Source organism: Prionailurus viverrinus, unplaced genomic scaffold (genome assembly GCF_022837055.1).
Source record: "Prionailurus viverrinus isolate Anna unplaced genomic scaffold, UM_Priviv_1.0 scaffold_62, whole genome shotgun sequence".
NCBI classification, from domain to species: Eukaryota; Metazoa; Chordata; class Mammalia; order Carnivora; family Felidae; genus Prionailurus; species Prionailurus viverrinus.
The window spans coordinates 110252-137823 of NW_025927624.1; the positions used below are offsets into that span (position 1 = coordinate 110252).

At 41.4% G+C, this 27572-nt stretch overlaps 1 protein-coding gene across 1 annotated transcript in view; it reads left to right on the forward strand.

Annotated features, from left to right (window-relative positions):
- The window catches only part of LOC125159789 (ankyrin repeat domain-containing protein 26-like), a 212382-nt gene that overhangs the window by 106662 nt on the left and 78148 nt on the right, over positions 1-27572 (forward strand). Inside the window, exons 20-24 of the mRNA XM_047848411.1 lie at positions 1446-1482; positions 6871-6943; positions 15206-15296; positions 19154-19190; positions 24582-24654. Of these exons, the coding sequence (XP_047704367.1) occupies positions 1446-1482; positions 6871-6943; positions 15206-15296; positions 19154-19190; positions 24582-24654 (311 nt within the window). The remainder of the gene's footprint in view (positions 1-1445; positions 1483-6870; positions 6944-15205; positions 15297-19153; positions 19191-24581; positions 24655-27572) is intronic.

Consider the following 27572-nt stretch of genomic DNA (forward strand, 5'->3'; position numbering starts at 1 on the left):
ATATACCATACCGCGCTCCCGTACACGCCTAGCCTCCCCTGCTGTTAACATCTGGCACGACAGTGGTCCATTTTTAGTAGGATTTTTTTTTTCAGTTCCTTGGTTTAGTTTTGAGCGAGAGAGCATGCATGCGTGTGAGCAGCCAAGGGGCAGAGGGAGAGGGGGGAAAGAATCCTGTGCTGTCAGCACAGAGCCTGATGCAGGACTTGATCCCATGAACGGTGAGATCATGACCTGAGCTCAGATCCAGAGTTGGACGCTGAAGCAACTGAGCCACCCAGGCACCCTGACGACAGTGGTGCATTTTCTACGGACACGAACTGTTCATTTGGAGGCCAAGTGTCTAATGTGCATTAGTGTTCAGCCTTGGTGTTATACATTCTATGAGTTTTAACAAATGTGTAATGATGTGAATCCACCTTTGTGGTATCGTGTGAAAGAGTTGCACTGCCTTAAGAGTCCTCTGTGCTGTGCCCGTTTATCCCTACGTTCACCCCAACCCTTAGCTCCAGAGCCTTGCTCTCTCCAGGTGTCATATAGTTAGAATCATAGAGTGGATGTCTTTGAATGTTTAGAAAGTGAAAATATCCTGGTAATTGAATGTAGGCATTCAAGCTATTCTTTGCCCTTTGTTTCGTTTAGTTGCTCATCAGTAGAGGATCTGCTGGCCTCTGCCTCCCATGAAAAAAAGTATGATTTCTCTAGATGTGTGTCACCTAATGGGGAGGGTTGAGAAAAATGACATCATGAACCACTACAGAGCACTCACATTGGGATCCTCCTCCTCTGTGATGTGCGGTGGGTCTAGATAGACTCTCTAGCAATGGAAGGAGACAGCCTCAAGAGGTTAGAACGATATCAAACAGGAATGCCAAATCTTTCCTTCTTGCCTTGCCAGTGGAAATAAGGCCAGGGAGAGTCTGTTTGCTATTGTTTGGCCATGCTGCAAAGTACAATGGCTATAGAGCACACGTTGTGAGGGGGTGTTTCCTCCTAAGACTGAGGAGTGTCTGCTGAAGAGCTGGGGAAGTTCTGCCGTGTTCCCGCAAAATAAAGATACTCTCTTTCAACTCCTCTAGGAGTGGAAGTCCAGAAAAATCATGCTAGTTTCAGTCTGACATTGGCCGCTCATGATAATCATTCTCCTAACGCTACCAGTTGCCTCCAGTGCCATAGAGTCGGTCAGTGATGGCCATTGTAAACATCAGTTCCCCTGTAGGTGTCAAATTCTGATAAAACCCATTCTTGCTTTTGGTCAATATAGAGGAGAAAGTAAGATTTCTTAGTGCTTTAAGCCTACGAATGGTATAATTACCATTCAGTGTAGTGTGGTTTCCAGGTGTGGTCCCAAAGCAATACTTTTTCACAAATCGTAAGCCGTACACTTGTAATTTCCTCTATTTTTTCGATTGTTGATTTAACATGTATTTTGCTTTCTTCTTTAGGAGCAGATAAGAATGCTGAGGAAGATTCTATAGCCAGGTAGGATTTTTATGGATTTGTAAAAATGACATTTGCTGGGGCACCCGGGTGGCTCAGTCGGTTAAGGGTGTGACTCTTGACTTCAACTCAGGTTCGTGAGTTCAAGCCCCACGCCGGGGTTTGCACTGACAGCCTCCTTGGGATATGTTTCCCGATTTCTGTGTGCACTCACTCTCAAAGTATAAAGGAATGAAATGAAATGAAACGGATAATGAAAGGAAAGGAAAGGGAATGAATGAACTGAAAATTATGTGTCTCCTAAGGGAACGCAGAGAACAAAACCAGTTGTTGCGTGTTCTACGCTGGACCAGACACTATATCCTATGGGTACCATCTGTTCAGTTATATAGTCATTGTACAGCTTTGCAAAGTAGCTGTGTTATTGTAGCCTACTTTTTATTACTTTGGCAACTGTGGTTCAGGGAGGTTGATGACTCGACCATGCTTCCATAGTTAACGGGTAGCTGAGGGGCTTTGCCCGTCAGCCCTTGAAGCTTCCGCATCCATTCTCTGGTTCCTCAGCAGCACGGAGATGAAGATACAGATCCTAGGGCAGATCAACTCAGAATGTCAAAGATAATGATGTCGGAACACGAATTTAGGGTTTGCTTAAGAACCCAGGTTAGTCCAAGCATTTGGCCTCATGTATTTGACCACTAGTGCTAACACAAGTCATTAGTGCAGTGGTAACTCATCCCTTGTTTTTACCATCCGAGATTTTAGGGTGGATGTCAGCTATGGCCATGGTGTCAAGGCTTTTACATAATAAGCAAGATGTCGTCAGGCAAGTCCTTAGACGTAGTGATGTCCCCTCTTCTTGAGACAAATGAGGTTTCTGTAAAAGAAGGATATCTAGTTGTAGACCATGTTACGTTAATTAAACTCACTCTCTATTTTGAGGATATTGCTATATGATTCTCTGTTGCCTAAGTTCCCAGGCTGGTTTCCCTTTGGGCTAGTACCCTTGTCTAGTTCTAGGAAGCTTTTTGGGTTTTTTTGCAGCTTTTTTTCCCCATGACTTTTTGTACTCTGTTTTTGCCTTTTGACTTTCTTCTCTGGTTTCCTTGCTATTTCTTCTTCTTCTTCTTTTTTTTTTTTCCAAAAATTTCCCCACTTCGGCCAGCGAGGGACTCTCCGTTCTTCTAGAGGCCAAATCAAAAGCACTTAGGGTCTCAAGACTTACGGAACCACAGACATTAATTCCTGAAAACACCCTCTGGTACGTCAACCTATGTTTCAGCTCCTTGCCCAATGGTTGTTTCCCTGTAGAATTTGAAACTCAAAAGAGATTGAAGTGACCTATTTGGATATGATAAGTGACAGAAATGCGATTTAAATTCTGGTTTTCTTTTTTTCTTTCTTTCTTTCCTTTCTTCCTTCTTTTTGTCTTCATCTTGCAGGCAACTGTTTTAAAAATAGAAAGCTGGGGAGTTGGTCTAATGAATACAGTGCAGGAGGGTAAGAATCGACTTAGCAGAGGAGACCAGGTTTCAAGGAGAACAACACTGAGTTGGTTAGGAATACGAGTTTGAGAAAAGATGTCAGAATATGGGGGTTTATGCCAAGTGAGATAAAGGTGAATGACAAGAACGAAGGACCCAGGATTAGGGGAGTTGTTTAGAAAGGCATATTCAAATAGAGAGTTCAAGAGGGTCGTGACCAGGTTTCTGCTTTTGTGTGCGTTGGTTTCATTGAAGGTGCGAGCATACCTCAGCTTTTCTGATGAGAGAGATTAAAAATCATTTGAGCAGCTGGGAAGAGTCTGTTTACAGCAAATAGAAATATGATATCCCCTACTTCCACCCCAACTGAGGGAGGATAGCTTAGATCCTCTCAAGGAATTGGGGGTGGGGGGTCGAGATTCCGAACATCAGGGATGTATGGCCCAAGGCAAGCTGTCTCCTCACTCCACCTCTTTTCCTAAATCTGTGATGCCCTTCCCATGTACTTGTAGGGCTGGGCAGGGGTAGGACTGACTTGTCAAATCAGTAAGGGAGCTTCATCTGGATCGGTGATAACATGCCTATGTTGAGGTGACTGTGTGGATGACTGAGACTGCCAGTTAGCTTGTTCTCCAGGAGCAGGACATGGTTCCTACCCTCGGTCATTTGAGCCCATCCTTGTTGTAGGTGTGTGTGGCTTCATAGGCTAAAGATTGAAAGGTTGGGGGATGCCACAGAACCGTGCCGAAGAGTGATATAGGAGTGGGAGCTCATAGGGAAGAAAATAGTCAGGCAGCGTATAGAGAAACAGAGGCACAACTACCAGGACCATTTTGATCACAGTCTCTGTCCTTGGGTAGCTGAATGCCCCTGAAGGCTTGGAATGTCTTGCTAGTTATTATGGACCTAAATAAGGCAAGACCAGTGTGGGAACAAAGTTGGCCTTGGGAACTTTGACTCTTTCCATCTCTAGTTAGTACTACCACTCATAACATAGAAACCGAAACTTTGATACGTTTACTTAAACGGAGGTCTACCTGACACACAAGGTAATATGTGATGCAACAACTCTGGATGTTTCACCGTGATCGCCATAAGCGTAGCTCCCATCTGTTAATGTATGATGCTATTACGATACCACTGGCTAGATTCCCTATGCTGTACCTTTGAGCCTTGTGATTTATTCATTCTATAACTGGAACCCTGAACTCCCCTCTCCCCTTCCCCCACTTTGTCCATCCCCCCACCTCCCCTCCCTTCTGGCAAGAGTCAAATCTCTGCATTTATGGGTCTGTTTCTGCTTTTGCTCTGTTTGTTCATTTATTCCCCTTTTTACATTCTACACAGAAGTGAAATCATATAGGATTTGTCTTTCTCTGTCTGACTTATTTCACTTACCCTCATACCATCTAGGTACATCCATGATGTTGCAGATGGCAGCATCTCATTCTCATTTAGAGCTGCGTAATATTTCAGTGTGTGCATGTCTGTGTGTGTGTGTGTGTGTGTGTGTGTGTGTGTGTGTCTGCGTGTGTGTGTGTGGTGTCTTCATGTATTGGTGGACACTTGGGTTGCTTCCGTATCTTGTCTATTGTAAATAATGCTATAATAAAGATAGGGGAGCATATATCTTTTCAAATTAGTACTTCCCTTTCCCTTGGGTAAATAAATACCCAGTAGTGGAATCACTGGATCCTGTGGTATTTGTGTTTTAAATTCATTGAGGCCCCTCCATAGTGGCTTTCACTGTGGCGATACCAATTTATATCCCATGACCGGTGCACAAGGGTTGTTTTTCCTCCACACCCTGAGCAACCCTTGTTGTTTCCTGTGTGTTGAAACTGAGCCATTCTGACAGATGTGAGGTGAGAAGTCATTGTGGTAACGTTTATACATTTCATTTTCAACCATTTCAGAGCATTGTCTGCCTGTCACATTTGGTTATGGAAACTCAGACTGGGTCTTTCCTGGAGATTTCACAGGGTAGGAGAGGTCGAGGCCAAATAGAGAACAGAAAGCTTTTTTTAAAACAGGGTCCAAATTGTGAAAGCCCTGTACTCTGGAAAGCGTAAAACACTGATGAAAGAAATTGAAGGTGACGGAAAGAAAGAGAAAGACATCCGATGCTCACAGATGGGAAGAATACATATTTTTAAAGTGTCTACACTACCCAAAGCCATCTACAGATGTCATGCAATCCCTGTCACCATACCAACAGCATTTGTCACAGAGTTAGACAAACAAGCCTACACGTTGTATAGAACCACAAAAGACCTTGAACGGCCAAAGCAATATTGAAAACGAGGAACCCTGGAGGTATCGCAATCTCAGCTTTCAAGTTCTATTCCAAAGCTGTAGTAATCCAAACAGTATGGTGGGTACTGGCGTACAAAATAGCCTTATAGCTCAGTGGAATAGAACCGCAAACCCAGACATCAATCCACCACTGTATGGTCAGTTCATCTTCTACAAACAGGAACGACTATCCAGTGGGGAAAAGGCATTCTCTTCACCAAATGGTGTTGGGAAAACTGGACAAGCCACATGCCAAAGAATGAACCTGGACCAATTTCTGTACCATACACACAAATAAACTCAGAATGAATTAAACACCTAAGTGTGAGACTTGAAACCATAAAAAAAAAATTCTTGAAGAGAGCACAGGCCATCATTTCTCTGACTTTGGCTGTAGCCACATTTTACTAGTTATGTCTCTTGAGCCAAGGGAAATAAAGCAAGAATAAAGTTTGGGGGCTATATCAACCTACGAAGCTTTTGCACAGTGAAGGAAACCGTCAAAACTGAAAGGCAACCTCTGGAATGGGAGAACGAATTTGGAAATGTTTTGCAAATCCAGTAAAGGGTTAGTATCCACAATGTCTAAAAAATGGATACATGTCAACATCACCCCCCTCCAAAAAAGCCCAGTTTACAAATGAGCAGTAGACATAACCAGACACTTTTCCAAAGACAACATACAGATGGTCAACAGACACATGAAAAGATGCTCCCCCAAACTACAACGAGATACTACGTCACACCTGTCAGAATGGCTACACTCCAAGACACAAGAAGCAAGTGTTTGCGAGGATGTGGAGACAAAGGAAACCTCTTGCACCGTTGGAGGAAAGGCAAATGGGGGCGGGCCCTGTGGAAAACAGTATGGAGGTTCCTCACAAAATTAAAACCAGAACTCTCCTATGATGCAGTAATTGCACTCCTGGATACTACCCAAGAGAATACAAAAACACGAATTCCACGGGACACACACACTCCTGTGTTTATTGCAGCATTATTTCCAACACCCAGCGCAAGCGTCCATTGACAGCTGAGTGAACCAAGACGAAGCCCTATATGAATGTATGTGTGTGTGTATATGTATACCCATACACACACACACACACACACACACACACACACACGGTAATATTACTCAATCATAAAACAATGAAATCTTGCCGTTTGCAATCACCTGGATGGAGCCTGAGTGTAGTATGGTAAGCAAAGTCAGGGAAAGACAAATGCCATATGATTTTACTCATGTAGCACTTAAGAAACAACAAACGAGCAAAGGGAGGAAAGAAAAGGGGAGAGAAACCAAGAAATAGGCTCTTCACTGCAGAGAAGAAACGGCTGGTTGCGGAGTGGAGGTGAGTGGTGGGAGGGGTGAAAGAGATGATGGGGATGAAGGAGTGCCCTTGTCATGATGAGCACGGGGTGAGTATGGAGTTGGTGAATCACTATATTGTACAACTTAAACTAAGATAACTCTGGATGTTGCTATTACTGGCATTAAAATAAAACTTAATGAAAAAACCAGAGGCCAATTTTAATGATACCAAGAAACTTCGTGCAATAAACAGATAGGCGACCTTTCCCTTAACTTTTTTAAATTGTGTTGTTAAATGAATGAACATGTGTTTCTTTTATTTTTTTTGCTCTAAAGGCTTTCCGACAAACCTGGTCCTGATGATTCATGGTCTACATCATCTAGCCAAGTCTTAGATTTTGGGACCAAGGTAAAGTACCCTCCTGTGAAACTCACTTTCCTGCTCTGAATTGAGTTTTCTCCCTTATTTACTCTGAACATTTAAGAGGAGCCTGTGTATCATCATTTTATGTGTGTCATGGAAAGTTAGCAAGAACAAACCACTTTACAGATACATGACACGTTGAATGTTTTGTTTTGTTTTGTTGTACTTTGGTAAATCCTACAGGTGGAGGCTGATAAAAGAATGGGCTGGAAAATATATAATGACCGTCATATTATATTGGGAAAAGCTTTCCCATCATGGAGGCCATATGACATTTGTTTAAGGATAAGGATTCTCACTGTGATAGTAACATGACTGATAATACTCATGCCCAAATGAAACCTGATTGGGTCCAATAATCTATTGCCGGTCCCCCCCCCCCCCCCCGCCCAGGGCAAGTTTTATTATAGTGACATACAGGATTTTCCTTTGGCTCTATCCTTTGTTCTACATTTAGACTAAAATAATATTAGAAAAGGTAGAAATTTAGATGTTTACATTATTTCTCAACATTTACCTTACAAAGCTGTTCTCCTGTAGTTTTCAAATAACTGCATGAAGAGTAAGTTAAAATGGTGCATCTCCCCGAAGAATACGTATTTTGCTGAAAAGAGTAGCTCTATGAGCAGAGGCTCTTCATAGCCAAGTTGTCAACTTTCTGATTTCAGAAATCTTTCCTATTCTAGTTTTGAACACTATCTCCTCCTAGTCCTTGTGTCAGATTCTAAAATTTAAAGCTTCAGACATCTGATATTTATTTCAGTATTCATTTAAAGCCCCTCAGTCATGATAAGCTCCTGGAGGTTAGGAAACACACTTGTTTGAGTCCTGGAGCTCCTAGAATAACGTCTTGCTTGGAAGAAGCAATGTCATGGTTTTTGAATGTGAATAAATGAGTAGGGAAATGGAATTCCGTAGAATGGAGTTTGAAAAGTAACAAAATACGCATGATATATCACAATTAAATATGTGAATTTAAATGTCAGGCTTCAGTTTATATTCCGTTTTAGTGTCTAACATGTATAAACGCAAATGAATTCTATTGAGGAAATCAGGAGTTACATAAGAAAGAAGGTTACAGTATATTTTTAGTATCCTCATATTGTGAGCTTAAAATTGCAGAGAAAAAGTCCTCAGCCTTTGCTTGTGTAACCCCATCTGTGTCGCATTACACACATCCTTTGAGGGTTCCCATTTCTTCCTAGAATTCTCATTCCCAATTCTTTCTCCATAGTGAATGTTGACGTGTTAGGAACCTCCCTTTTTCTGTTCTTTTGTTAGTCTAGTAATAATTTCTAGCTTTTCGGAAGCGATAGATGCCAGGAATTGAAGAGTTTATTTATAGTGAAAAAAATTAAATTCTTTATTAAAGCATTTATAACCAGATAACTGTAGAGTGATAAGAGTCAGTATTATTAGGGATATACCGTGAATCAAAGCCTCTCTTTTACATAAATATTAGATAGATAGATAGATAGATAGATGGATGGATATAGATATAGATAGATAGATAGATAGATAGGTAGAGATAGAGATAGAGATAGAGATAGATATATATATAATATACAGTTACATACACATATATATTTACACTTATATATACACACACATACATGTATACATATATATGTACACATACAGACACACACACATATATATATATGTATATATTTATATATATATATATATATGTATGCACACACACACACACACATAGAGACATATATCTTTAAAAGGTTTAAAAGAGACTATTGCTCATAGTATATTCCCAATCCTACTTATATACCTGTTGAAAAATGCATGTTGATTCCACTTACCTTCTTTTGCTCACATTTTTCCTTTTCTTTTTTGTCTTAAGCTCATGCTTGATTGATTGGTCATGTGTTTTTTTTTTTGTTTGTTTGTTTCTTTTTCCCTCTTCTCCCCCCATGCTTTTTACGGTATTTGTAAAATTTTTTTAAAGTTTATTTATTTTTGAGACAGAGAGAGACACAGAGTGCAAGCGGGGTAGGGGCAGAGACAGAGGGAGACACAGAATCCAAAGCAGGCTACAGGCTCCGAGCTGTCAACACAGAGCTCAACGTGGGGCTGAAACCCACAAGCCGTGAGATCATGACTCATGAGCTGAAGGTGGATGCTGAACTGACTGTGCCACATACGTGTTCCCCGCACCAGGCTCTTTTTTAATGGTTTACCCCTACCCTAATTTGTCCTTGCAGAAAGTATTTTTTTAGTGTCTGTTCTTTTAGTACATCACTTTCTGTCAACTCCATTGTCAACATATTGGTTATGGAATTCTACTGTCTGTGTGTGGTTTCCATCCAGGACTCATTGCCCCACAAGGTTTATTATTCTTGTTTTTCTCTCTCTTGGAAGGGGCGGAGCTAAATGTTTTTGAAATGTTTGTATTTCTCTTGGAAAGGGAGGGAGAGAGAGAAAGAATGAGCAAGTGCTCGTTGTTGTGATCTGACAATATGCAAGGTATGATCTCAGTCCTTTTATATTTGTGGAGGGCTGTTTTGTGACCCAGGATGTCACTTGGAGTCATTGGAGAATGGTCTCTGTGCACTTAAGAAGAATGTGCGTTCTACTGCCGTTGGATGAAAAGATCTTAACATATCGGTGTTGATATCCATGTATATAAATGCATATATATTAGGCCCATATATATCTATGTATATCTGAATACATCTGGTCCAATGACACATTGGATCTGTGTTTCCGTACTGATTTTCTGCCTTGACGATACGCCTATTGCCATGAGTGGAGTCTTAAAGTCGTCTACAATCATGGCATTTGTATGTATACATTTAATCATGTTTGTGATTAATCGATTCATATGTGTGGGCGTTTCACTTTGGGGCCATAAACATTTGCAAGTGTTAGCTCCTCTTGATGGATAGACCCCTTAGTTGTGACCCAATGCCCTTCTGAATCTGTTCCTACAGTCTCTGGTTTAAAATCTAGTCTTTCTGGTGGAAGTGTGGCGACTCCAGCTTTCTTTTGACTTCTAGTAGCATGATAGGTGGTTGCCCATACCTTCACTTTGAATCTGGAGGTGTCCTGGGGTCTAAAATCAGTTTCTTGTTGACAACATATAGATGGATCTTGTTCTTTGGTTTTGTTTTGTGTTTTACCCATTCTGATTCCCTGTGTCTTTTGATTGGGGCCTTGAGCCCATTCACATTCAGAGTGATTAGTTAAACATATGGATTTAGTGTCATTGTGTTATCTGAAGGTGTCATGCTTTTGGTGAGGCCTCTGGTCCTTTGTAGTCTCTGCTGCTTTCCCCTCACAGAGTCTCCCCTTAGGATCTCCTGTAGGGCTGGTTTAGTGGTCATGAACTCCATTAGGGTTTGTGTGTCTGGGAAAGCCTTTCTCTCTCTTTCTATTCTAAATGACAGCCTTGCCGGGGAAGGGATTCTTCGCCGCAGATGTTCCCATTCAGCACATTGACCGTTTCCTACCCCTCCCTTCTGCCCTGCCAAGGTTCTTTGGACAGATCTGCTGCTACCCTTATGTGTCTTCCCTTGTCGAATAAGACCCGTTTGTCCCTAGCTGCTTTCAGAATCCTCTCCTTATCTTTGTAGTTTTCCAGTTTCGCTATGGCATGTCGTGGTGTTGACCTGGGTTTGTTGATTTGGAAAGGAATTCTTCTGTGCCGCCAGGACTTGCATGCCCGTTTGCTTCCCCAGATGAGGGAAGCTCTCAGCTATAAGTTGTTCAAAACAACCTTCTGCCCCTTTCTCTCACTCGTCTTCTTCTGGGACTCGTAGGATGTGGCTAATATTTCATCTCACCGAATCACGTCGGTCTCTAGTACCTGCCTCGTGATCTAGTCATTTCCTTCCTTTCCTTTCTCTGCTTCATCTTTGTCCACCATTGGATCTTCTGTTCACCGATTCTGTCTGCTGCTTCTCCCGTCCTTGCTGTCACTGCATCTAGTTTACTTTGTATCTCCTTTACACCATTTCATTTTCAGCGTTCATCGTGACGATTCCTTAGGTCCTTGATCTCTGAAGCAGTAGATTGTCTGCTGTCTTCTGTGCGTGGTTGCAAGCGCAACTATGCGTCTTATGAGTGTCATTCCAAAAATGTGCTCACATATATTGTTTCTGTGTCTTTTGAGCCCTTCTCTGGCTGTCCTTTCTTCCCGGAATGTTTTTTGAGGAGAATTCTTCGATTTCGTCGTTTTGGCTAGATTCCTGCCCTTTATGTGTGTTAATAGCTTGTTCTGTGTCCCACACCTGCGAGTACTACTATATTAAAAAGAGCTCCTACACGCTCCAGGGCCTGGCAGCTGAACAAATGTTTTTGGAGTGTGTTGTGTGCACTCTTTCGGTGCGTCTTTGGCTACTGTTCCCGCTACTTGGAGTGGCGGTTTGGGCCTTCCACCAGGTGTGCTTTGATTTGTTGGTCGAAGTAATCCTGGGAAAAAGGAGAAGAAGGTGGTGAAGTATCCTTAGCCCAAACCAAAAGAGAAATGACTGGAGTGGAAAAAAAGACCAGGCAGTGACTGAAAGGAGCTCTAGGGCTTAATCCAGAAAGAGAGGGAGGAAAATGAAGAAGGAGATCTAGAAAAGTATAGAGAAAATGCGCAATCAAACCCACAAAGAACCAGAACAGAGGAACAAAGGGAGAAAAATATATAGATATATCTATATCTATCTATCTATCTATCTATATCTATGTATAGATATACAGGTATATATTAAGATATACAGATAAATGTAGAGATATAATTAGCTTTGACCCACGTCAACTCGAGACTACTAGACTGTTTCCAAAGGGAGACGAGGAAAGAGGAGAGTAGAAAGAGAAACAAGGGAAAAGAGAAGAAAGGGAAAGCAAAGGAAAGAAAAGATGGGCGCCTGGGTGTCTCAGTAGGTGAAGCGTCCGACTCTTGAATTTGGCTCACGTCATGTTGTCACTGTTGGTGGGTTCGAAACCCCCATCAGGTTCTGCAGTGAGAGCATGGATCCTGCTCGGATTCTCTCTCTCTCCCTCTCTCTGCCTGTCTTCTGCTTGATCACTCACTCTCTCTCTCTCTCCAAATAAAGAAATAAACGTTAAAAAAGAAAAGGAAAGACAAAAGAATAATAACTCAAATGAAAACAAACAAACTAAGATAGAAAACCGGAGGAGAGTTGTCTATTGGTGCCTGGGACTGGTGGCTGTGCTGGTCTAGACGACGGGCTGTCTGGTCCCATGAGTGTCAGTCTCACTCCTATAGAGAAGCAGTTACGAGGCACAGGGAGTCAGGGTTTGGTGTAATGGGCCTGCCTCCACGGAGGCTCAGTGTCCATTCCCTGAAGCCCCACGATGTTGGTCATGGGGAGAGAAATGGCGACACCCCAATCTCTCCTGCCCACACGAGGTGTCTCAAAACTCACTGTTTAGGCTATCCTCACGGAATAGCCTGGGGAGCCGGCTTGTCTTGCTGCACAGTCCCCTGTGCCACCTGAGCACTGAGCTGGGATTCAAAACCCTGTAGGATCCCGCTTTGCTCGGACCTGGTAGTGGAGTTGCGCCACTCTGCCCAGTGGACAGAAGGCCTCTGGCTCGTGCCTGCACGGTCTTTTTCCCTTGGTCAGGGCAATACCTCCCCTTTCCACCGTACTCAAGGTGTTCTCTCCCAGTGTAGCCCTGAGATTGCTACCAAGCCTAGGGGCGGCTCCCTCCAAACCAGGCATGGGAGGTGGTAGCTCTGGTCTAGAGAAAGTCTGGCCACCTTGAAAATACTGTTTTTCAGCCTCTAAGGCGGTTTTGCAAAGTAGAAACTGGCTCTCTGGACCTCTCCTTGGTCTGTGGTCCGGACAGGCTTTCTCATATCCAAAGGCACTTCCCACAGCCTCTCTCTCTACCTTCCTTTCGTTTCTCCACCAAAGGGCTTCCCCCACCTCATGCCTGTGCTGCCCATTTTATTTCTCCCAATTCGCATACACACCCTTCTGTCCCGCCAAGCTGTCACTCTGCACCTGTGGAGATTTTTCTGTCCCTCTGCAGCCTGTATTCCTGCCATTCCAAGTGTTGTGACCTCAATACTGCTGTGTTTGAGGGACAAGGGAAATTCTGATCCCCTCCCCTGCCATCTTAACTCCCCCCTCCACCTTTTACTTTCTTTTTCGCAATTTCAAAGTTGGGTGCCTAATCGACTAAGTCACCCAGGCCCCCCAGGAATACTTGTTTTCAATGGGAAGATGTTCGAAGGCCAATAAAATGGCCCTAGTGTCCAGAAAAGAATGGCAAAGTTAGAATCGGCTTTTGATTTTCTCATGTGGGGCTATAATAAGTTCCAGTAAACTCTTAGTGGAGACATCATATAGGTATACGTTGGACCCTTGAACAAGATGGGTTTGGACTGTGGGAGTCCACATACATACAGCTTTCTTTTCAATAAATACAGTACCATCCTGTATTTTCTCTTCCTTATGATTGTCTTTTTCGTCTTGGGTTTTTTTTTTTTAATTATTTATTTTGGGAGAAAGAGAGGGGACAGAGCAGGTGAGTAGGGAAGCGGGGTCAGAGAGAGAATCTTCATCAGGCTCCAGACTGCCAGCGTTGAACTCAGGAAGTCTAGATCATGACGTGAGCCAAAGTCAAGAGCCTGACCCTTAACCGACAGTGCCACCCAGCACCCCTCTCTTACGATTTTCTTAGTAACCTTTTCTTCAGTTGATAGTGTAAGGATACAGTATGTAATACATATAACAGGGGAAACATGCATTAATCGACTGTGTATATTGTTGGTAAGTTCAGCATTCCGTTATCCTAACCCTGACCTCCCATGCTCAGTGTACAGAGTCAATGGCCAAATGAAGCCGAAAAGGTAGATTAGACCTAGAGAGCGTACACAAGCGCTTCTGCTTTAATGTTCTGGTTTTCAATACATATATACTTTTTGATTTCTAAGTGTAATTGCTTCGAAAGTAGGAAATTCAGTAGGCATTTTTGTTTTTTTAATTTGGTTTTGAGGTTTCAAAAGATATTTGTGGATTTTCGAGTGCATGGCCATCAGAGCCCGTAACCCTTGCTTTGTTCAAGGGTCAACAGTAGAGTGATTTGGTACTTTTGAGATCTTCTCAGTGAGATTAGTGTAAATGTTTTGACCTTAATTACTTGGTCCTTGTATACTGAGTACGTACGAAGCAGTTAGCTACTGAGTGTACAAGTGGAGGGTTTAGGTTGTTGTGGTCGGAGCAGAAAAGTAAGTCAACAGCAATCCGTTATAAGTCACTATAAAGGCTTCATCGATAGGAAATGGACAATGTTAGTTGAGAGAAAATTGGGGGGGGCGTTTGTAGTGAGGATGAGGATGAGAGTGGGAGTGGGAATTTTGGTAGTCGGAAAAGATCTGAGAGTGGCAAAAGGTGCCAAGTGAAAGATGAGAAGGACCAGTCGTGTAGACCGTGGCGAGGGACATTCTGGACAGAGAGGACCACGGATCATCATTTTACTCCAATGTCTTGGAGTCACCAAGAAGTAGGAAGGCTCACTCCATCATCATAATCATTATTATTGTTGTGTGTAAAAAAGAGAGTGTGCATAGGGAAATGAGTGACTAAGACATACATGTTCTTATACTTGCCGTTTGAATGCTTACTACACATTGTGAAGTGTTCCATACCTATATCTACATTGTTTCTGCTACTAGTTCACTGTGATTTTCAGAAAAGTTTTTTCTTACTACTTTGCCATTCGATCCAACCCTTCTTTCGTCAAGAAAAAGGTCAAGCCTTTGTTTCCCTGAACGAAGCAGCAGCTACAACAGTGTTTTGTTGATACTCAACATGATACACTCCAAAGTTTCTGATCATGTGAGGTATGAATTGACACTGAAACAAATGTCTGCCATTTGGTTAGAAGCAGTTTTCATTTATAGCAAGTACATTTTAAAGAATTTGTTTCAAAACTTATTTCAAATGTCCTTTTATTTTGGTCAGGAATGCAAAGGAAGGTGTTTTGTTAGTTCCTTTTTGAAATCTGCATACAAGCCAGGCTTCTGCCTTTGAAAGTCTTTATTCTGGCCTTCCATGATCAGTTTAGAGAGTCAATAGCCAAATGAAGATTCAAAGGGACGCTGAATCAAGAGAGCATATGTGAGGTTTTGTATTTAAATGTTTTGGTGTTCAATACATTTTCCTTATTTGTAAGTCTGATTGTTATTAAAATCATAAATTCAGAAATTTTCTTGGAAAAGGCTTAGGAAGTCTTCACGCAACTCATTACTGATGCTACTTTTAACAGAGTATGTCTGAGAAGCCCAACAAATATGTTCCTCATGTCTCTGGAGCTGTGGATCAGAAAGGGCAAAGGATATTACATGGACAAGTAGAAGGTAAGAACTGTATTTTATTCAAAGGTCATTTGACAGAAGGTTGATTTAAAACAGGAATACTGATATGTTCTAATATCTCAAGAAAACGGCCTGTTAAGTGCATAGGAAAGAGAAAGAGATGTGAAAAGGAGGTAAGTTGCATATCGTATGTGGTGTCAGCAACAGATTAAATTGAGAGTGCCACCAAAGGAGCTAAATGACTAGTTCCCTTTCAAGACCCTGGAAGGCCCGAGGAACCCCAGGAAAGAAGAGAAGAGCCAAAGAGGGAATCATGTGAATGGCAGAGACTACAGGGAATAAATGAAGGAAGGTAAGCCGGTGTGTATGGTGTTTGTACTGGAAGGTGGTAAAATACACTAGTTCTTTAAAGGGAAGAGCAGACTATTGGAAATGCAGCAACACTATCAGGTGAGCTTCTCGTACCAGAATTTGTCAGAGTCGTATCCCCAAATGTTCCCACTCTTACTGTTATCCTCACTGTTGGCAAGACATTAAGGCCTGACCTAGCTGATGATGCAGAGTTATGTCCTAAGTACCATGGGTGAACATAAGCGTTTGTAGTCAGTGATAAATGTATATACGTTAATGCCATATAAAATGGGGGTACTTCATACGGTAGTATCCTTTAGGGCAAAATAAGAGAATTGGAAGGAGGGTCACATAAGGAGACATCAAGATAACGCATCGGACATTTTGGATGCCGTATTTGTGACTTTTGATTACTTTGGCAATAACTGCCTTTAATAGGTGAACTATATTTTTAATGTTCTGGGAAAATAAGGAAAAGAAACAAAAGCACACTATAATCAGTAGTATGTTTTCATATTCTGTCTGACAGTTCTGGTTGTTGTAGAATGATCCCTGTTACTTCTTTGATTCCTATCTGCCAGAAAAATGAACTAAGTCCTAGGGAGTTGGAGAAAATTAACTGATTTTTCATATTTCAGAGAACTTTTATATGGTAGAACATAGGGGCAATCACCAGGATTTGCTCGCTCTCTCTATCTCTCTCTCTTTTCGGAGTAAAATAAGATTGTTGCTTGTTTCACAATTTCTGACATCATGATTTCATGTATTCCTTTTAAACCTTTCTTCAAATGGATATATAGGTATGTAGGAATTTTCAAGTCAAATACCAAGAAAAGAGATTCCAGGAAAGGTATTCTGTGACATAACCTTCTGACTGTAACCACGTGTAAGACATCAACCCAAATAATAAAATTTCACAAAGTGCAGTTGTGTTAGAGGCATCCCAGTGACACCCAGATTTGATGATTCACTAGAAGAGGTCACAGGACTCCGCATATAGTTGTAGTCATGCGTGTGGATTGGTATGGGGACAGGCTAGAAAGGCCAATCAGCACCGAGCAATGGTGCACGGGGTGAAAGGCCAGAGGAAACCAAGCGCAGGCTTCCAGGAATCCTTTCTCTATGGAGTTGGCAGGATGTGCTAAATTCCTCCAGCATGAAATTAGGACAGCACAAGTGAAATGTTGTGGGCCAGTACGAGGCTTATGGATACTCAGTGCCCGAGGTTTTCATCAAATGCTAATCACATAGGCATCTTCTCCTTAGCATGTCCCCAAATTCCAGGTTTCCAGAAAGGAAATCAAGTGTACGGCCTTAAGCACATTGAGTGTAGCAGCACTTAGGCACAGTGAACCACTCTTAACCAGCTAGGGAATGGTGGGAACCCTCCTTAAATCCAAGATCCCAGGGAACAGCCAAGGGCCAGTCATTCAAGTAGGATGTTCTGAGGGTAGCCATCTTCGGCCTGCTGGGTGAAATCTGTTCTGCATAGGAATTATAGCCCTGACGTCATTTTTGGTGGTGTCTTCAAATTTTGTTTTACTAGCAAGTAACATGACGGTTACCATGGTACTGGTTTCAGTTTCATCATCCATATGAAGTAGGTATTTGTGTAAAAAGTACTAGGGCAATATTAGGTCATTATCATCTTTTTATTTTTTTATGTGATTAAGCTTTCATTATGATTCTTAGGTGTGATCAACATAATGATTTTTGATTTAAAATTAGAATGAAAATCTCTTAATTATCTGGAAAACCCAGGTTTGTTTCCTATGGTGCTGAACCCCTGTTTGTAGGTATAAGATTTCGGATCATATTCATCAATTGTTTTCTTGCCTAAGTATACAAATAACTGTTGTATTTTTGTGTTTTGTTTATGCATTTACATATACTTCCAAATGGGAGACAGTACCCCTATTGTGTTACTTTGATCTCTATTTAAATGTTCAAGGTGACTGTATCATGAGTTAGTATATGCCTAGAGTAGCTTCAATGGATACCATATTTTGTTGTTTTTGTTGTTTCATACATTTAATAAGCCTGATTCTTGACATCAGTATTAAGTTCACAGCAAAATATAATAGGAAGTACAGAGAGTCTCCATATACCATACCGCGCTCCCGTACACGTCTAGCCTCCCCTGCTGTTAACATCTGGCACGACAGTGGTCCATTTTTTGTAGGATTTTTGTTTTTCAGTTCCTTGCTTTAGTTTTGAGCGAGAGAGCATGCATGCGTGTGAGCAGCCAAGGGGCAGAGGGAGAGGGGGGAAAGAATCCTGTGCTGTCAGCACAGAGCCTGATGCAGGACTTGATCCCATGAACGGTGAGATCATGACCTGAGCTCAGATCCAGAGTTGGACGCTGAAGCAACTGAGCCACCCAGGCACCCTGACGACAGTGGTGCATTTTCTACAGACACGAACTGTTCATTTGGAGGCCAAGTCTCTAATGTGCATTAGTGTTCAGCCTTGGTGTTATACATTCTATGAGTTTTAACAAATGTGTAATGATGTGAATCCACCTTTGTGGTATCGTGTGAAAGAGTTGCACTGCCTTAAAAGTCCTCTGTGCTGTGCCCGTTTATCCCTACGTTCACCCCAACCCTTAGCTCCAGAGCCTTGCTCTTTCCAGGTGTCATATAGTTAGAATCATGGAGTGGATGTCTTTGAATGTTTAGAAAGTGAAAATATCCTGGTAATTGAATGTAGGCATTCAAGCTATTCTTTGCCCTTTGTTTCGTTTAGTTGCTCATCAGTAGAGGATCTGCTGGCCTCTGCCTCCCATGAAAAAAAGTATGATTTCTCTAGATGTGTGTCACCTAATGGGGAGGGTTGAGAAAAATGACATCATGAACCACTACAGAGCACTCACATTGGGATCCTCCTCCTCTGTGATGTGCGGTGGGTCTAGATAGACTCTCTAGCAATGGAAGGAGACAGCCTCAAGAGGTTAGAACGATATCAAACAGGAATGCCAAATCTTTCCTTCTTGCCTTGCCAGTGGAAATAAGGCCAGGGAGAGTCTGTTTGCTATTGTTTGGCCATGCTGCAAAGTACAATGGCTATAGAGCACACGTTGTGAGGGGGTGTTTCCTCCTAAGACTGAGGAGTGTCTGCTGAAGAGCTGGGGAAGTTCTGCCGTGTTCCCGCAAAATAAAGATACTCTCTTTCAACTCCTCTAGGAGTGGAAGTCCAGAAAAATCATGCTAGTTTCAGTCTGACATTGGCCGCTCATGATAATCATTCTCCTAACGCTACCAGTTGCCTCCAGTGCCATAGAGTCGGTCAGTGATGGCCATTGTAAACATCAGTTCCCCTGTAGGTGTCAAATTCTGATAAAACCCATTCTTGCTTTTGGTCAATATAGAGGAGAAAGTAAGATTTCTTAGTGCTTTAAGCCTACGAATGGTATAATTACCATTCAGTGTAGTGTGGTTTCCAGGTGTGGTCCCAAAGCAATACTTTTTCACAAATCGTAAGCCGTACACTTGTAATTTCCTCTATTTTTTCGATTGTTGATTTAACATGTATTTTGCTTTCTTCTTTAGGAGCAGATAAGAATGCTGAGGAAGATTCTATAGCCAGGTAGGATTTTTATGGATTTGTAAAAATGACATTTGCTGGGGCACCCGGGTGGCTCAGTCGGTTAAGGGTGTGACTCTTGACTTCAACTCAGGTTTGTGAGTTCAAGCCCCATGCCGGGGTTTGCGCTGACAGCCTCCTTGGGATATGTTTCCCGATTTCTGTGTGCACTCACTCTCAAAGTATAAAGGAATGAAATGAAATGAAACGGATAATGAAAGGAAAGGAAAGGGAATGAATGAACTGAAAATTATGTGTCTCCTAAGGGAACGCAGAGAACAAAACCAGTTGTTGCGTGTTCTACGCTGGACCAGACACTATATCCTATGGGTACCATCTGTTCAGTTATATAGTCATTGTACAGCTTTGCAAAGTAGCTGTGTTATTGTAGCCTACTTTTTATTACTTTGGCAACTGTGGTTCAGGGAGGTTGATGACTCGACCATGCTTCCATAGTTAACGGGTAGCTGAGGGGCTTTGCCCGTCAGCCCTTGAAGCTTCCGCATCCATTCTCTGGTTCCTCAGCAGCACGGAGATGAAGATACAGATCCTAGGGCAGATCAACTCAGAATGTCAAAGATAATGATGTCGGAACACGAATTTAGGGTTTGCTTAAGAACCCAGTTTAGTCCAAGCATTTGGCCTCATGTATTTGACCACTAGTGCTAACACAAGTCATTAGTGCAGTGGTAACTCGTCCCTTGTTTTTACCATCCGAGATTTTAGGGTGGATGTCAGCTATGGCCATGGTGTCAAGGCTTATACATAATATGCAAGATGTCGTCAGGCAAGTCCTTAGACGTAGTGATATCCCCTCTTCTTGAGACAAATGAGTTTTCCTTAAAAGAAGGATATCTAGTTGTAGACCATGTTACGTTAATTAAACTCACTCTCTATTTTGAGGATATTGCTATATGATTCTCTGTTGCCTAAGTTCCCAGGCTGGTTTCCCTTTGGGCTAATACCCTTGTCTAGTTCTAAGAAGCTTTTTGGGTTTTTTTGCAGTTTTTTTTTTCCCCATGACTTTTTGTACTCTGTTTTTGCCTTTTGACTTTCTTCTCTGGTTTCCTTGCTATTTCTTCTTCTTCTTTTTTTTTTTTCCAAAAATTTCCCCTCTTCGGCCAGCGAAGGACTCTCCGTTTTTCTAGAGGCCAAATCAAAAGCACTTAGGGTCTCAAGATTTACGGAACCACAGACATTAATTCCTCAAACCACCCTCTGGTACGTCAACCTGTTTCAGCTCCTTGCCCAATGGTTGTTTCCCTGGAGAATTTGAAACTCAAAAGAGATTGAAGTGACCTATTTGGATATGATAAGTGACAGAAATGCGATTGACATTCTGGTTTTCTTTTTTTTCTTTCTTTCTTTCCTTTCTTCCTTCTTTTTGTCTTCATCTTGCGGGCAACTGTTTTAATAATAGAAAGCTGGGGAGTTGGTCTAATGAATACAGTGCAGGAGGGTAAGAATCGACTTAGCAGAGGAGACCAGGTTTCAAGGAGAACAACACTGAGTTGGTTAGGAATACGTGTTTGAGAAAAGATGTCAGAATATGAGGGTTTATGCCAAGTGAGATAAAGGTGAATGACAATAACGAAGGACCCAGGATTAGGGGAGTTGTTTAGAAAGGCATATTCAAATAGAGAGTTCAAGAGGGTCGTGATCAGGTTTCTGCTTTTGTGTGTGTTGGTTTCATTGAAGGTGCGAGCATACCTCAGCTTTTCTGATGAGAGAGATTAAAAATCATTTGAGCAGCTGGGAAGAGTCTGTTTACAGCAAATAGAAATATGATATCCCCTACTTCCACCCCAACTGAGGGAGGATAGCTTAGATCCTCTCAAGGAATTGGGGGTGGGGGTGGAGATTCCGAACATCAGGGATGTATGGCCCAAGGCAAGCTGTCTCCTCACTCCACCTCTTTCCCGAAATCTGTGATGCCCTTCCCATGTACTTGTAGGGCTGGGCATGGGTAGGACTGACTTGTCAAATCAGTAAGGGAGCTTCATCTGGATCGGTGATAACATGCCTATGTTGAGGTGACTGTGTGGATGACTGAGACTGCCAGTTAGCTTGTTCTCCAGGAGCAGGACATGGTTCCTACCCTCGGTCATTTGAGCCCATCCTTGTTGTAGGTGTGTGTGGCTTCATAGGCTAAAGATTGAAAGGTTGGGGGATGCCACAGAACCGTGCCGAAGAGTGATATAGGAGTGGGAGCTCATAGGGAAGAAAATAGTCAGGCAGCGTATAGAGAAACAGAGGCACAACTACCGGGACCATTTTGATCACAGTCTCTGTCCTTGGGTAGCTGAATGCCCCTGAAGGCTTGGAATGTCTTGCTAGTTATTATGGACCTAAATAAGGCAAGACCAGTGTGGGAACAAAGTTGGCCTTGGGAACTTTGACTCTTTCCATCTCTAGTTAGTACTACCACTCATAACACAGAAACCGAAACTTTGATACGTTTACTTAAACGGAGGTCTACCTGACACACAAGGTAATATGTGATGCAACAACTCTGGATGTTTCACCGTGATCGCCATAAGCGTAGCTCCCATCTGTTAATGTATGATGCTATTACGATACCACTGGCTAGATTCCCTATGCTGTACCTTTGAGCCTTGTGATTTATTCATTCTATAACTGGAACCCTGAACTCCCCTCTCCCCTTCCCACACTTTGTCCATCCCCCCACCTCCCCTCCCTTCTGGCAAGAGTCAAATCTCTGCATTTATGGGTCTGTTTCTGCTTTTGCTCTGTTTGTTCATTTATTCCCCTTTTTACATTCTACACAGAAGTGAAATCATATAGGATTTGTCTTTCTCTGTCTGACTTATTTCACTTACCCTCATACCATCTAGGTACATCCATGATGTTGCAGATGGCAGCATCTCATTCTCATTTAGAGCTGAGTAATATTTCAGTGTGTTCATGTCTGTGTGTGTGTGTGTGTGTGTGTGTGTGTATGTCTGCGTGTGTGTGTGTGGTGTCTTCATGTATTGGTGGACACTTGGGTTGCTTCCGTATCTTGTCTATTGTAAATAATGCTATAATAAAGATAAGGGTGCATATATCTTTTCAAATTAGTACTTCCATTTCCCTTGGTTAAATAAATACCCAGTAGTGGAATCACTGGATCCTGTGGTATTTGTGTTTTAAATTCATTGAGGCCCCTCCATAGTGGCTTTCACTGTGGCGATACCAATTTATGTCCCATGACCGGTGCACAAGGGTTGTTTTTCCTCCACACCCTGAGCAACCCTTGTTGTTTCCTGTGTGTTGAAACTGAGCCATTCTGACAGATGTGAGGTGAGAAGTCATTGTGGTAACGTTTATACATTTCATTTTCAACCATTTCAGAGCATTGTCTGCCTGTCACATTTGGTTATGGAAACTCAGACTGGGTCTTTCCTGGAGATTTCACAGGGTAGGAGAGGTCGAGGCCAAATAGAGAACAGAAAGCTTTTTTTAAAACAGGGTCCAAATTGTGAAAGCCCTGTACTCTGGAAAGCGTAAAACACTGATGAAAGAAATTGAAGGTGACGGAAAGAAAGAGAAAGGCATCCGATGCTCAAAGATGGGAAGAATACATATTTTTAAAGTGTCTACACTACCCAAAGCCATCTACAGATGTCATGCAATCCCTGTCACCATACCAACAGCATTTGTCACAGAGTTAGACAAACAAGCCTACACGTTGTATAGAACCACAAAAGACCTTGAACGGCCAAAGCAATATTGAAAACGAGGAACCCTGGAGGTATCGCAATCTCAGCTTTCAAGTTCTATTCCAAAGCTGTAGGAATCCAAACAGTATGGTGGGTACTGGCGTACAAAATAGCCTTATAGCTCAGTGGAATAGAACCGCAAACCCAGACATCAATCCACCACTGTATGGTCAGTTCATCTTCTACAAACAGGAACGACTATCCAGTGGGGAAAAGGCATTCTCTTCACCAAATGGTGTTGGGAAAACTGGACAAGCCACATGCCAAAGAATGAACCTGGACCAATTTCTGTACCATACACACAAATAAACTCAGAGTGAATTAAACACCAAAGTGTGAGACTTGAAACCATAAAAAAAAAAATCCTTGAGGAGAGCACAGGCCGTCATTTCTCTGACTTTGGCTGTAGCCACATTTTACTAGTTATGTCTCTTGAGCCAAGGGAAATAAAGCAAGAATAAAGTTTGGGGACTATATCAACCTACAAAGCTTTTGCACAGTGAAGGAATCCGTCAAAACTGAAAGGCAACCTCTGGAATGGGAGAACAAATTTGGAAATGTTTTGCAAATCCAGTAAAGGGTTAGTATCCACAATGTCTAAAAAATGGATACATGTCAACATCACCCCCCTCCAAAAGAGCCCAGTTTACAAATGAGCAGTAGACATAACCAGACACTTTTCCAAAGACAACATACAGATGGTCAACAGACACATGAAAAGATGCTCCCCCAAACTACAACGAGATACCACGTCACACCTGTCAGAATGGCTACACTCCAAGACACAAGAAGCAAGTGTTTGCGAGGATGTGGAGACAAAGTAAAGCTCTTGCACCGTTGGAGGAAATGCAAATGGGGGCGGGCCCTGTGGAAAACAGTATGGAGGTTCCTCACAAAATTAAAACCAGAACTCTCCTATGATCCAGTAATTGCACTACTGGATACTACCCAAGAGAATACAAAAACACGAATTCCACGGGACACACACACTCCTGTGTTTATTGCAGCATTATTTCCAACACCCAGCGCAAGCGTCCATTGACAGCTGTGTGAACCAAGAAGAAGCCCTATATGAATGTATGTGTGTGTGTATATGTATATCCATACACACACAGACAGACAGACACACACACACACACTGTAATATTACTCAATCATAAAACAATGAAATCTTGCCGTTTGCAATCACCTAGATGGAGCCTGAGTGTCGTATGGTAAGCAAATCAGGGAAAGACAAATGCCATATGATTTTACTCATGTAGCACTTAAGAAACAACAAACGAGCAAAGGGAGGAAAGAAAAGGGGAGAGAAACCAAGAAATAGGCTCTTCACTGCAGAGAAGAAACGGCTGGTTGCGGAGTGGAGGTGAGTGGTGGGAGGGGTGAAAGAGATGATGGGGATGAAGGAGTGCCCTTGTCATGATGAGCACGGGGTGAGTATGGAGTTGGTGAATCACTATATTGTACAACTTAAACTAAGATAACTCTGGATGTTGCTATTACTGGCATTAAAATAAAACTTAATGAAAAAACCAGAGGCCAATTTTAATGATACCAAGAAACTTCGTGCAATAAACAGATAGGCGACCTTTCCCTTAACTTTTTTAAATTGTGTTGTTAAATGAATGAACATGTTTTTCTTTTATTTATTTATTTTTTTTTTGCTCTAAAGGCTTTCCGACAAACCTGGTCCTGATGATTCATGGTCTACATCATCTAGCCAAGTCTTAGATTTTGGGACCAAGGTAAAGTACCCTCCTGTGAAACTCACTTTCCTGCTCTGAATTGAGTTTTCTCCCTTATTTACTCTGAACATTTAAGAGGAGCCTGTGTATCATCATTTTATGTGTGTCATGGAAAGTTAGCAAGAACAAACCACTTTACAGATACATGACACGTTGAATGTTTTGTTTTGTTTTGTTGTACTTTGGTAAATCCTACAGGTGGAGGCTGATAAAAGAATGGGCTGGAAAATATATAATGACCGTCATATTATATTGGGAAAAGCTTTCCCATCATGGAGGCCATATGACATTTGTTTAAGGATAAGGATTCTCACTGTGATAGTAACATGAGTGATAATACTCATGCCTAAATGAAACCTGATTGGGTCCAAGTATCTATTGCAGGTTCCCCCCCACCCCCAGCCCAGGGTAAGTTTTATTTTAGTGACATACAGGATTTTCCTTTGGCTCTATCCTTTGTTCTACATTTAGACTAAAATAATATTAGAAAAGGTAGAAATTTAGATGTTTACATTATTTCTCAACATTTACCTTACAAAGCTGTTCTCCTGTAGTTTTCAAATAACTGCATGAAGAGTAAGTTAAAATTGTGCATCTCCCCGAAGAATACGTATTTTGCTGAAAAGAGTAGCTCTATGAGCAGAGGCTCTTCATAGCCAAGTTGTCAACTTTCTGATTTCAGAAATCTTTCCTATTCTAGCTTTGAACACTATCTCCTCCCAGTCCTTGTGTCAGATTCTAAAATTTAAAGCTTCAGACATCTGATATTTATTTCAGTATTCATTTCAAAGCCCCTCAGTCATGATAAGCTCCTGGAGGTTAGGAAACACACTTGTTTGAGTCCTGGAGCTCCTAGAATAACGTCTTGCTTGGAAGAAGCAATGTCATGGTTTTTGAATGTGAATAAATGAGTAGGGAAATGGAATTCCGTAGAATGGAGTTTGAAAAGTAACAAAATACGCATGATATATCACAATTAAATATGTGAATTTAAAAAGTCAGGCTTCAGTTTATATTCCGTTTTAGTGTCTAACATGTATACACGCAAATGAATTCTATTGAGGAAATCAGGAGTTACATAAGAAAGAAGGTTACAGTATATTTTTAGTATCCTCCTATTGTGAGCTTAACATTGCAGAGAAAAAGTCCTCAGCCTTTGCTTGTGTAACCCCATCTGTGTCCCATTACACACATCCTTTGAAGGTTCCCATTTCTTCCTAGAATTCTCATTCCCAATTCTTTCTCCATAGTGAATGTTGACGTGTTAGGAACCTCTCTTTTTCTGTTCTTTTGTTAGTCTAGTAATAATTTCTAGCTTTTTGGAAACGATAGATGGCAGGAATTGAACAGTTTATTTATAGTGAAAAAAATTAAATCTTTATTACAGCATTTATAACCAGATAACTGTAGAGTGATAAGATCAGTATTATTAGGGATATACTGTGAATCAAAGCCTTTCTTTTACATAAATATTAGAAAGATAGATAGATAGATAGATAAGTATAGATAGAGATAGAGATATATATATAATATACAGTTACATACACATATATATTTACACTTATATATATACACACACATACATGTATACATATATATGTACACATACACATACACACACACACACATACATATATATATATATATATATATATATATATATACACACACACACAGACACATAGAGAGAGACATATATCTTTAAAAGGTTTAAAAGAGACTATTGTTCATAGTATATTCCCAATCCTACTTATGTACCTGTCGAAAAATGCATGTTGTTTCCACTTACCTTCTTTTGCTCACATTTTTCCTTTTATTTTTTGTCTTAAGCTCATGCTTGATTGCTTGGTCATGTGTTTTTGTTTGTTTGTTTGTTTCTTTTTCCCTCTTCTCCCCCCATGCTTTTTACGGTATTTTTAAAATTTTTTTAAAGTTTATTTATTTTTGAGACAGAGAGAGACACAGAGTGCAAGCGGGGTAGGGGCAGAGACAGAGGGAGACACAGAATCCAAAGCAGGTTGCAGGCTCCGAGCTGTCAACGCAGAGCTCAACGTGGGGCTGAAACCCACAAGCCGTGAGATCATCACTTACGAGAAAACAAAACCAGTACAAGACTTTTTTCCAGAAGTCATTATATGCCGATAATGACAGTACTCATAACTATAAAAGTATTGATTCTGAATTACAAATTGTGAGTTCTTCTTCAGCATCTAGTTTTCCAGCATCTGAAGTACATCTAAGTGAAGAATTACATCAAGATATGCAAAGGTTTAAGAATGAGATAGGCATGTCAGGAGTAGAGTTCCTGTCTTTGGAAAGAGAGAAAGTTCAACCTCCAAAACAGAAGGAGGTCCGCCTTGCTGTTACTCTTGTTTTTTTCTCTTTAGCAATTATCTGATAGATTCTGATTCTCCACTCAAAAGAACAAGAGTGTGCATACAATGGAATTGTCTAAATAAGTAATTGTGTCTGGAAATAGATTATTTCTGCTATCTTACAAAAAGGAGTTCAGGGAAACATTCTTATGATTTGTTCTCCTTAAAGTCTCAGTGTCAGTCTTCCAAGTAGTATATGAACTGGGAAACTAACTTAGTTATATAATTACCATGAAACCTCATGAACCAGAATAACCATAAAGAAACTGCTTAAAAACGATAATAATCTCCAGGTTGTTTTTTTTTTTAATATATTGGCTTAAATATAAATTGCATTTCCATAAACAATAAAATGAGAAAGAAGCAATAACTAAGAGAAGGAATATAAACAAATGTTCCCAGCTAAAGCAATCTATGTATTGCTTCAGTATGTGTCTGTAGACTCTGGGTCTAGGTTTCTTGCTTGTCTAGCAAGACAGCAGCGGGATGCAGGATTACAATGGGAGAGACAGCTAATGTCCCGGAGAACACACGAGCCCGGAT